This window comes from Macrotis lagotis, chromosome 7 (genome assembly GCF_037893015.1).
Source record: "Macrotis lagotis isolate mMagLag1 chromosome 7, bilby.v1.9.chrom.fasta, whole genome shotgun sequence".
Lineage (NCBI taxonomy): Eukaryota > Metazoa > Chordata > Mammalia > Peramelemorphia > Peramelidae > Macrotis > Macrotis lagotis.
The window spans coordinates 56,309,353-56,322,417 of NC_133664.1; the positions used below are offsets into that span (position 1 = coordinate 56,309,353).

The 13,065-nt window shown below is 34.7% G+C and overlaps 1 protein-coding gene across 1 annotated transcript in view; it reads left to right on the forward strand.

The window, feature by feature from the left end:
• Nucleotides 1-13,065, forward strand: part of MRC1 (mannose receptor C-type 1) — a 121,431-nt gene that overhangs the window by 37,842 nt on the left and 70,524 nt on the right. Inside the window, exon 4 of the mRNA XM_074192943.1 lies at nt 5,673-5,837. Within this exon, the coding sequence (XP_074049044.1) occupies nt 5,673-5,837 (165 nt within the window). The remainder of the gene's footprint in view (nt 1-5,672; nt 5,838-13,065) is intronic.

The following is a 13,065-nucleotide window of genomic DNA, read 5'->3' on the forward strand; positions in this document are numbered from 1 at the left end:
CAAAAAAAAAACCCTGAGACCCTTTCCCTTTTTCCCAGAATAAGGGAATCTCCATTTTTATATTAAATTTCATTTGCAGAGAAGTCCTGCATTAATGATGTTTTGGTTTTGACTAATGACATCTAGAGTTTATTTGATTTCAGATTAAGTTTGTTGCCTCTAAATCACACACATTCCCACTTCTCTGTTATCTAAGTGTGACAACTAAAATAAAAAATATTAATTACTTTTATCATCTATCAAAGTCTTCAAATGTATTTTACCAAATGATACTTCTGCTACTATTATTTTCCAAAAGACCTTGCTGTTTTAAGTTCTGTGAGATGTGAATCTACTTGCAGGAGTTGAAATCAGGAGCCTGTATGACTTTACCTTAAACCACAAACCTTTAGGCAAGTCCAATACAGGAAAAAGAGGAACTGGAAATTGACCTGATGACATCTAATGTATATGTTTCTTTGTTTTCAGTGTTGTTTATTAGAATGTTTTCCTTCTATTTAAACAATTATCTTTCTCCCCAACTATATCATGAGAACAGGAAAAGGAAAAGACCCCTTTCTCCTAAATTCTCTTTAGTTTGCAACTTTCTGGGCATCTGGTTTAGAGAAGGCTGAATTGCACATTTGTGGGACACTTTCCCTTTTGCTCTAGTCAGCAAATGCATGAGTTTGCTCTTTGCTTTATTTAATTCCTCTCTCTAGAATGCGAAGTCAGGATTCCCATTTTTTAAATTAAATTAGGAGAAGGGACATACCCTCAATTGTTATTTTGGACACCTCAGATGACTGTGGTGAAGTTTTTGCATTTTGGAGCTTTCTGTGTGTAGCTTCAGAAAGAACAGGGAACTCCTGACTCTATAGGCAAAATTATATACTTACACCATTTATTGACTTCCTTTTTGAGTACTTCAAACCCTCTTTGTGGTCTATTTCTTTATAATTATGTCAAAATTTCTATACTTTTTCTACACTACTTTAATGGACAATGGAATCCTTTCAGCTTCCTGAATCTGGCTCATTCTATGGTTTATCATATTTCTGTTTATGCTCCCTGCATCTTAAGAATGCATTATTAGGGATCCTTCCCTGAGACTTCCTAATCACTAGAATTATTTGCTTTCTGTAATTATGTTCTATTTATTCATGTTTTTACACTTTGGTAGAGGCAGTTAGATGACTCAATGGATAGAGTTTAAGACTTGGATACAGGAAAATCGAATCTGGCCTCAGATACTTACTAGCTTCATTACCCTGGGCTAGTCATGTAACTATATTTCATTTTCCTCATTTGTAAAGTGACCTAGAGAAGGAAATGACAAAACCACTCTAATGTTTTGCCAAGAAAACCAAAAATAGGGTCACAAAGAGTCCAAAAGAACTGAACAAACCTTCTTTGTCTTCCTTCCTCCAAACCCTCCTCTCACCTCAATCCTTATCCAAGTTCTTTGAGAGAGGAAATGATTTTTTTTTATTTCCTATTTTTGGATGCTCTAGCACCTAGCAAAGTGCATTGGAATTAATACTATTTAGTAAATGCTGCTGAATTTGATTGAACAATTTTTCCTGGTGTAATTGCTTTTGATATTTCAAACATCTTGCAGATGAGTTATATTCTCTCTAGGCATAGTTCTTAGCTTCATATTCTCTGCTAATTCCTTGCCCAGTAAGTACTCAATACAAGTTTTTTTATAACTTTAAACTTCATTCCTTGGCATTCATTTTGCATTTCTCTTCCTTTTTGGTGTACTTTGGAACTTTTCTCTAAGTTTCATGTCACTGAATGAGGCCCACAGTCACTTCCCTATTAGACATACACAACCAATTCAGGGACAGAATGTGGGTCAGATTGGAGAGAGCCATGTGAGCAAGGGAGATTGACCAATTTCTCTGAAATGTTCAGGAAATATATGAAAAATGGTGTTTTAAATGTGAACATTACAGATGCTGACAAAGACTGAGCATTCTTATAAAGATTTTAAAATGAATGGCAATAATTTGAGAATCTGGAATAAAAACAATGAAAAGGCTTAATTTAAGAAAATAAGTTTTATAGATAAAATGAATCAGCATTGAGCAATGACTGAAAGATAAGTTTTTTGCACCAGAGAGCAAAGGCCTTTAAATATATTTAACATATTCACAGTTTAAAATCATTGAAGGAAGCTGTGTGGAAATGTACATGGTGAATCATGGAATAAAAAGTGGGATTTTGTTTGAATTGTGGTAAAAATGACCCTAGGAACTTTGTAACTGTTGTGAGAACCATCTCTTGGTTAAGGAGAGAATAATTTATATTATCATTATCATCATTATATATTTCATATATATTATATATTTCATATATTATATATTACTAATATATACTTTATTTTCCTTATATAGGTAAGGATCTTTGGGACATTCATGTACATGTTTTTAAAGACAATACTACAGTAATTTGATAAATATTCATATATATATATCATTTTGTTGTGGAAAGGAATGGACTTATGAGCAATTATATGTAGTTAATATTCAGATAAGATCTTGATATGGTACTATTCTGATGTCACTGTGATATTCATGGAATTTTGAAGGCAATGCTATCCAGACTAACAAATTCCAACTAGCTAGACAAACTTCAATTCGAGGCCCATAAGAGTAATCTGTTGCCTGAGGATCAGCTTTCCTAAAAAGAGTCTCATCATAAGAAAACTGGTCATCATAAATGCATGCCAATGTATTTTACCACAACTCTCTCCTAAGATAAGAAGAATTTGCCATCTGCACCAGTGGTAGGAGTAGTAGCATGGATAAAATCACACAAGCTTTAAATTATTCAATAAGCATTTATTAACCACCAACAATATGCTAGGCACAGTATCTAGGTGGTGAATTCATACCTGACCTCAGACATTTACTAACTGGGTCACCCTGGGCAGGTGCCTTTCCTATTTGCCTCAATTCCTCATCTGTAAAAATGGAGAAGGAAATGGCAAACCAATCCATTATCTTTGCCAAGAAAACCTATGGAGAAGTCAAGATCATAGATAGGGTCAGGAACAGTCAGACATGACTGAACCACAACAATATGCTAGATATGTTACTAAGTATTGGGGAAGCAAAAGGAGGTAAAAGACAGTCCCTGCCCTCAAGAAGCTTTCAATCTAATGACTGCTGAATGAAATTGTTATTCCGTCAACTACATGTGTACCACCAAAGATGGCTATTGATTATCATAAATGTATCCTGCCACTTAGTAAGAGGATGTTTCATTAGATGATTCCCTGTTCTCTTCAAAAAATTATTTTTAATTTCAGAGATGCCTAATAAATAATAGATAAGTCATTTTTGCATTAACATTAAGTAGGTAAAATTTACATTTGACTTATTTAACTTCAAGTTTATAAATTGAAATCTAGAAAAATAGATATTTAAATGATGGACCATAACATTAAATACTACTTTGATAATCAAGCTTCTAGGGCTGAGATAGCAGATAAAACAGCAGGCCATGAAGTCAGGAAGGCTCATCTTCATGAGTTCAAAACTGACCTCACTAATTGTGTGATCCTAGACAAGTCATTTCATCCCATTTGCCTCTTCTGTCAGTTTCTTGATTTGTCAAAGGAGCTGGAGAAGGAAATAGCAAAACATTCCAATATCTCTTCCAAGAAAACCCAAATGGGCTCATGAAGGGGGACATGACTGAAAAACACAAAACCAACATCAAGCTACTATAATAATGTGGTTTTCAAAAGCATCTGCTTAACATCTTGGAGATTCTGGCTTAACTGTGTTTAATGGCCACTCATTGAATTCATTTGAACACTGTCTCAAGACTAAAGCTTTGATATTTAAATATTATGGAATAAAACCAATTCTAGAGATTCCCTCAGAGTTGGTTTGGTTTTGTGATTGCTCATTAATAATAGACTTAACAACCATGGGTCTACAAATGTAAGTTGTGGTGTTGACAGTGAAGTAGTGGATATTAAATTAAAGGGATTGTATGGAATTAGTAAAGCCCAACTCTTTTCCATTCCCTTTCTACTCTTTGGTAAGCTTATCTCCTTACTTTCTAACTCACAAGTATTAGTAGATAAAGTAGAGAAAATTGATTACTTTCTTATTCATTCCTGATGGGTTCCAGGGAGAGCTGAGTGGTGAATGACCCCTTGTCAACTTCCTTTGTCTTTTTGATATTAACTTCACCTTAATTCAACAATCATTTGTTAGAAGCTACAATGTGCAATCAGTCCCTGCCCTTGAGGAACTTCCGTTGTACAGAAAAAAATTGTGAAAACTCTGTTCATTTTCATTGATTGCCCCTCATGCCTGGAATCTCCTATCTTCTCTGGATTCTTTCAAATCTCAAAGGAAGTCCCACTTTTTTTTTTTAGTTTTTGCAAGGCAATGGGGTTAAGTGGCTTGCCCAAGGCCACACAGCTAGGTCATTATTAAGCACTGGCCCTGGAGTCTGAGGCCAGATTTGAACTCAAGTACTCCTGACTCCAGGGCCAGTGCTCTATCCACTGCACCACCTAGCTGCCCCAGGAAGTCCCACTTACTACAAAAAAGCTTTTCTTTTTCCCTACTTACTTTTAGTGTCTTCTGTCAGAGAGTATCTCAAATGTATCCTTGTATATTTCTTATTTGTACATAGTTTTGAAATATTGTCTCTTCCCTTTAAATCTTTTTTTTTGCAAGGGGGGTTAAGTGGCTTGCCCAAGGTCACACAGCTAGGTAATTATTAAGTGTCTGAGGTCAGATTTGAACTCAGGTATTCCTGACTCCAGGGTCGGTGCTCTATCCACTGTGCCAGCTAGCCGCCCTTTCCCTTTAAATCTTAAACTCCTTTGGAGTATTTCTTTGTTATCCCCACTGCTTAGCAAAGTGCTGGTACCAATTGGTATTTAATAAAAGTTTCTTAATTTGACTCTTAAAATGTGCATAATACTTCCTTCACAAAAACCCTTTGAGGGGCGGCTAGGTGGCGCAATGGATAGAGCACCGGCCCTGGAGTCAGGAGTACCTGGGTTCAAATCTGGTCTCAGACACTTAATAATTACCTAGCTGTGTGACCTTGGGCAAGCCACTTAACCCCATTTGCCTTGCAAAAACCTAAAAAAACCCTTTGAGATTGGTATTGCAAGTTATATTTATATTTCCATTTTAACTGATGAGGACTGTGAGATTCTGAAATGTTAAATAATTTGTCCATGATGACACAGCTAATAGGCATGAGAGGTAAATCCAAACCTAAATTTTTCTGTCCTTAAGTCAAGAACTCTATCCACTAAGGGAGAAGATCTGTTAAATACTTTAAAAATAACAAAAAAGGTATGGTAGCTAGGCAGCACAGTGGATAGAGCACTAGCTCTGGAGTCAGGAAGACTTGAGTTCAAATCTAGCCTCAGGTGCTTAATACTTAGCTGTGTGACCTTGGGCAAGTCACTTAACCCCACTGCTTTGCAAAAACAAAGCCAAAAAAAGAAAAAGAAAAAAGAAAAAAATATTGCCTCAGGCAATATTGCTTGTAAATGGATATGTTCTTCCATGTTAAATTAAAATTTTTAAAAATCTAATTATGTTATTTTTAACATTTTATTACAAGTTGGTTTGATTTCTTATGTGTCAATTATAGGTACATTCTAGTTATAACTCCAAGTTTTATTTATTTTCTTTTTGTAGTTCCTGGCAGTGAAAATTTGTGGACCAAAGATCCTTTGACCGGTATCTCCTACCAGATAAATTCTAAATCTGCATTGACTTGGCATCAAGCACGGAAGAGCTGCCAACAGCAGCAAGCTGAGTTACTGAGCATTACGGAATTACATGAACAAACATACCTGACAGGTAAAGTAATAAAGTCAGTGATGAATGGAAGTGGATTATTTGATTTCTTTCTCTCTTTTTTAAGCTTATAAAGTAAGTCATGAAAGAGATTATCACAAAATTGGCCTCCAGTCATAGACCAGAGAAGATCAATCAATCTTGTCCATTGTGTTCTGGAAAGACTTCTTATGAAATGTACCATTTTTGATGAACAGCACAAAGCTAAAAGCTATCAGGATGAATTATGTTACAAGGGTGCAGTTCACAGAAACACTGATAGATAAAAGAAAATCAATTCAGAAAGTCAGCAGAATCTTTACATAATATGGCAGAGAATATAGCTCTGGGTTGGATTATCTTTGGACCAATAAAAACCTCATTTCAATATTTCTTAAGAAGTTTACAGTACATTTCTGGCACAGCTGTTGATTTGCAGAATATCTTCATGAGTTTTATCTGATAATCTTATTTAATATTAATTGGTAAGATAAAGTCACTCAAAAAATGAGTTCCAACCACAGAGCTACTCAATTATCAGTGAACTGGAATATACTATAGTTGACTCACTCAAGAAAATACTTGATAAATAACAATCATTATAAAAAATATAATAATGTTTTGAGAACCTGCCATGCAGAAAACACTGCTCTTAAATAATAGATAGCTGTGGATAATAATAGATAGCTGGACCTGTGCTGTGATATTAATGGGAATTCCCAGATTCAAAAACTCTATCAAAGCAGAATACGATACTAAAATTTTTTCTTCTTGGACATGTGTATCCCTCATTTGATACTTAAAACATCCCTGTAAAGCACGTTAGCCTTATTTCACAGTTGAGAAAATTGAGACGAAGATAGGAAATGGCCAGTAAATATCTGACAAAGCATTCAAACTCAGATCTTTTTTACTTCTAAATCTAGCCCTCCATTCTTTGTGCCATTTCTTTTTTAAAAAAATTTTTATTTATTTAAGGCAATGGGGAAGAGAGTGACTTGCCCAATTAGGCAATTATTAAGGCAATTAAGGCTTTAAGCAATTAAGGCTAGCCAATTATTAAGGATCTGAGCTCAGATTTGAACTCAGGTTCTCCTGACTCCAGGGCCAATGCTTTATCTACTGCGCCACCTAGCTGCCCCCTCCCACTTTGTGCCATTTCTGAGGGGTTTTGATTCTTGGCTTAGAATATTGTGTGATGGCAATGTTGGGGCAAAAAAAAAAAACTTTGAATGAATGAATGAGTGAGTGATCAAAGCATTTATTAAACATTTACTATATGCTAAAAATTGAGCTAGGCAGTGGGTATGCAAATATCAAAAATAAGACAGTTCCTACTCTCAAGGAACTTTTAATCTACCAAGGGAAGAAAATGCCTCCTGAGGAGTGGTAGCTTGGAAGGGGCATGATTTCTCTATTGCTCCACTGGGACAAGTTACAGCATTGCCATGTCTTACAAGGAAATTTCCCAGCTTGTGGCTTTGACTGAACATATTCATCCACAATGGCCAACTTTCTGTTGACAAATAATTGATCCTATCCTTCGACAATAGACCCCAAATTGAATTATTTTCAGCCAAGGAGTTGTTGCTAGAGACTTTAATAACCCAAGGTCACCTCTACCCAATAAGGTTGAGAAGCAGGACTGCAGTGGAGGACAAACAGCTGCCATTCCTGAAAATAAGCTATTCTTATAAACCAAAGTATATTTTTCATATTTGCACTGTGGGGGAAAACAACAGCACCGTTTGCTTTAGAATTATTAATAAATAATACCATTTGTAACATTTTTTCAATTAAGAAACAATAATAGTATTTTAAACAACTTATTTAAATAAATTAATTAAATTAATTAAATAATAAGCTTAAATAAAAACTATTATTATTATTATTACTATTATTATTATTAAGAGTTGGGGTTGTATAGGGAATAGAGAGATTACTTCTGGGTCTGGTAGATCTGCCTCTAATATATCTATCTCTATATCTCTATATCTCTATATACCAACCAAGTCATCAAATTCTCAGAGCTGGAAGGTAAGTCTCTTATTCTAGAAGGTACAGACCAGATCCCTGTATGTGTTGATAAAAGAGTTGATTAATGAGAATTCCCTTCAGGATGAAATCCATTTCAAAGTCAACTCACATTAATAAGTTGTCTTTAGGGTTTGCAATGCATTTTTCTCATAACCATTCCTGAGGAGGCCATTGGTTGGAGGCCAATCATCACTTTTTTAAGTCTTTAACAGCAGGTTACAGATTTAGGAAGAAAAAATGGATTTAAAATTTTTATTTTATTAATGGTAGATTTTACTTGCAAAAGAGAAAAATAATGAATCTTGAAAGTTGCTTTACTAGTGAATATAAAAACTTACAACCTCAGATTTAAAGTGAAGGAATAAAAACCCCATCAGTGTCTTTTATATAACTCTATTAGATGGGAAGTGAAGGAGGAGGTTGCATTCTGTTTTAAAATGTATGACCCATCATTATAATTGGGTTGAAATAGAGGTTTTTCTTTTGCCTTCAGACAGAAACATGAGTAAATGTCGCATATTTATGGCTTCTCTCTAAAAATGTAAGAGTGGAGACAGTGTTTGAACAGCCACATTTCAGCATGGTTTTTGTCAGTGTGCAAATTTTGAGGTCATAGATGTAGAAAGGAAAATAAATTCTGAAGTCATCTAGTACACCCCCCCTCATTTTAACAGATGAGGAAACTGAGTTTCAGAGTGCTTAAGTGACTTCTCTCTATCCAATATACAGTTCCCCTCTCCTCTTCTATATAGACTATCTTCCTGCTTTAATTTGTCTTCCCATTATTTAGCATAGTACATGATGCATATAAACTTTTAAGAAATGCTATTTGACTGACTAGTAGTTGTCCTATCAACTTCAAATAATACCCATTTTATAGTACAATTTACTGCCTATTCATTGGTGCTGCCATGTCCCTGTATTAAGGAAACACTGGCAAGGAAGTGGAGTAAAGGCTAGAGTTGCAGATTTCTTTTAATGTGAAATGAATTTTGAGTTATTTCTATAAATCACAATAATTAGCTAATATTTATTTTGTGTAGCATGGTTTTTCCTCCCTTGCAGGTACTTCACATTGCTCCCACAGACTTATAATATAGTTAGCATGCTTTCAGAGATAAGAACAAATAGGAAGAATGGAAAGTACAGAAAATAGTCCTAAATCATGTACACAGAGAGAGGAGAATGGGCGGAAATGGTTTATAACACTCTCAGTATTTAGAGCTAAATAGGTAATACATAGACATACTTCTATTTCTATGTGTGTGTGTGTGTGTGTGTGTGTATATATATATATATATATATATATATATATATATATATATATATTTGTTGTTCAGGTATTTCAGTTTGACCCTTTGTGACTCTATTTGGAATTTTCTTGGCAAATACACTGGAGTGCTTTTTTATCTCACTTGATAGATACGGAAACTGAGGCAAATAGGGCTAAGTGACTTGTCCAAGGTCTCACACCTACTAAGTATCTGAAGTCAAATCTGAACTCAAGGCTGCAGTCTATCTACTGAGTTATCTAGATATCCATATATATGCATACATATATATATATAAAGAATGTTACATTCACTTTACATAGGTATCCATATCCATATATATATATATATAGAATGTTATATTCACTTTACAGAGATATCCATATACATATATAAAGAATGTTATATTCACTTTACATAGGTATCCATATATAATGTTACATTCACTTTGCATTAAACCCATAATACATATGTATTATGTATCTTATTATGTATCTTACATATTATGTATCTTGTTGAAATTCATTTCTTAGAATTCCTTTATCAAGCTGTTTACTGTACTGCCTTATCTTTTTCTATTCTTTTTCTTCTTCTGACTTATTGGAAAAATAAGGGACATGGATAAGAGATTGCTTTTCCTCTTTTCATTGAGAATATGAGAGAAGACACAGATACTGCAAGGAATGTGAACTGTTCCCACACTAAGAATTGATTCATTTCCTCCATCACGCAGTAGGCTACCTTGAATATCAGTTGAGCTAGCAGGAAATGCTTCCCGAATCAGGAGAAAAAAAAAAGAAATTGTGCCAGTAATAAGTAGCTAACAAGGCGTAGCAGAGCTTGCAACTGAGTTCACCTCAAATGTTTCTCTCTTATCCAAATGTTCCAGAATTTGAGTCTGCACAATTTAACTGGAATTGGAACTAGAGCAGCTTCTTTGTCAGAACTTTTAGAACTTCCTGCTCCAAGTTAGGCCAAATATAAGCTGTTAGTTTTCTTCCACTTATTTTCAAAATTTTTTTGACAGTAACATCAATATGGAAGACAAACTGGAGTAGAAAGATATCTTGCAGGGTCTTAGAGCCCTTATCTTTTACAAATATTATTTTGGTCATTTTTGTAAATGTTCTGATTCCTACTCTTCCTGTCTTAAAACTCAGTCCTTCCTTCATTTCCATTTTAGTGAATGTAGAAAAAAAATTCTCAAGAATACTCACTTAGCTGATAAGTTTGGAGTAGAATTTCATGTTTTTTATTTATATCAAAATTATATTTTATTGATATCAAAAAGTCTCTTCTAATGTTTTGTTGTGAGTTCTTGGGGGTCAGGTCAACAAACCACAAGCCTAGGCAGGTTCTATTAGCCTGAAATTTGACTTTAATCTGAACCATCTGGAAGAGTCTCATCTCCAAAGAGTTGACCACCAAAGTAAAATAACAAAAACAAAAACAAATGTTCTTGCCAACAAACAACTCATGAAATCATTTATTGAGGCAAGGAGAGGATGTAGTCTCTATTAGTTGAGGGAGTACTCATTATGCATGTATCTTATGTATCTTATTTTTCTGTTTTGTTTTTGCAAGGCAATGGGGTTAAGTGACTTCCCCAAGGCACAGAGCCAGGAAATTATTAAGTGTCTGAGGTCAAATTTGAACTCAGGTCCTCTTGACTCTAGGGTTGGAGCTCTATCCACTGTGCCACCCAGCTAGCTGCACTATCTATATATATTTTGAGCTAGGTACTATTATAATTACAGCTACATATTTAGAATTTAGCAAAAGGGTGTCATAGATCATTTTACATTTTGTTTGGAATTTGAGAAAGCCAATTTGATGCCTTTAGGGCTAAAATTAGAAAGATTCCTAGAATTTCACAATCTCCCATATGTGATTAGAACCCCTAACATAGGATGACCACACAGGATGACCACATAGGATCATGAATTTTTGAACTGGAGAGACCAGACACAATTGAGTCTAACTACGCCTCTTAGAGATGAGAAAACTTCAGATAACGGAAGTTAAATGACTTGCCCAGGGTCACAAAAATATTAAGAGTTGAGACAGGATTTTATCTCAAGTTTTCCTGACTCCAAATTTGCCACTGTATAAACCCTGGATCATCTAACCATTTCTAGTTAGCCTGTATACATTTCTTCTAAGTTAGAAGGTGATGGAGTATAGTTAAAATTATACATCTTCAGGATCTCAAGGACCAATTTTCAAATCCCAGGTCTGATACTGGGCAAATAAATCATAGGACCTCTTTCTGACTTGCCTCCTTAAATGAAGGAGGTTGGACTTAAATGAGGGGCTTGAACTAGATGGCCTCGACAATAACTTTAGTTTTAAATCCAGCCTCCTATTCAAAGGATTTCATCTTGGTCATTGAAATATTCATTAAGGTCTATTCTATCCTTCAGTCCATTTCTGAATCATTCATGATTTTGGAGTGGGAGTGAGGGGACTTTACAGTGAATCTTCAGTTCCTGAACCAGATTCATTACTAGATAAGTCCTGTGGCATAAAATGATGCAAGACTTGGAATTGCAGAACTGAAAAATTCAATATGGGAAGTGAAATTTGGTGTCTCCTGATTGTTTTTTTTTCTAGTTCCTTTAGACAATTTTTGTAAAGAAAAAAACCAAAGAGAACTCAATGCAAAAAAAAATTGCCAATGTAATATATAGCCCATAAGTGAATCATATTTTAGCATGAATATTATTCGTTATTTATATACATGTAATATTTTAAAAGATAATTATTTTTGATTTGAAGCCCCAACAAAGTGAAAGATATGTTTCATTTTTTTTAAAAACAAATACCAACAGGGGCAGCTAGGTGGTGTAATGGATAAAGCACAGTTCCTAGAGTCAGAAGGACCTAAGTTCAAATCCAGCCTCAAACACTTAATTGCTGAGCTGTGTGACCTTTGGAAAGTCACTTAACCCTATTCCCTTAAATAAATAAAAATTAAAAAAACAAATATAACTATTTTATAAGTTTTCCAAAGCCAAGTTGAATCAAATAAATTTATTTGTGTAAAAACCAGTCACAGCACAAGCTGTGGTGTGGAAGGACTTAATTGAAGTTCTTTATCTGTTTCAAATGGTCCAATATGAGAAGTGGATCTGATCTCTAGTGGCAGTCATTGCCAGTCATCACAGGTATAATGATTTTTATCATATTCAAAAAAGAGTTAATGGGTGCAGTGTTGTATGGAGAATACCAAGAATTCCCCTCCTTTTAATGAATTGTCCTTCCCTATAGTGCCATACTATAGGAAAAGGTTGAATTTTTGACATTAACAGGAATATGGACAGTCATTTTAAACTTCCATGTCCATTTTTTCAATTTCTAGGTGACATGGGAATTTTAATTAGAACAGATCTAAATTCAACTCCAAGGTAGTTACATGCACAATGACTAAAGCACTGGGCTTAGAATCAGAAAGATTCATCTTCCTGAGTTCAAATCTGGCTTCAGTCACTTTTTAGTGTGTGACCCTTTACAAGTCTCTAAACCCCGTTTGCTTTGGTTCCTCAACTGTATAATAAGCTCTGAAGGAAATGGCAAATCATCCAATATCTTTGCCAACAAAAACCCCAAATGGGGTCAAGGAGAGTCAGACATGATTGAAAAAACAATAAAATTCAGATCCTGCCTCAGTTACTAGTTACAACCTTTGCCAGACAGTTTCCTCATCTGTAAAATGTAAAGACTCTGATACTGATCTCTAAAATCACTCTCCACAACTACCAGTTATCTAAAAGTGATAGCAACTTGCAGAGGCCCCATATTCTTTACTTAAAAAGATGACTTAAACAGCTATACCCTACTTTAGAAGTGGTCACACATGGAGACTATTTGAGTCTGTGTTCTACAGTAGAAAAAGTCTTAGTTTTAAGTCAGAGGATCCAGGTTCAAATTCCACTTTTGAATCT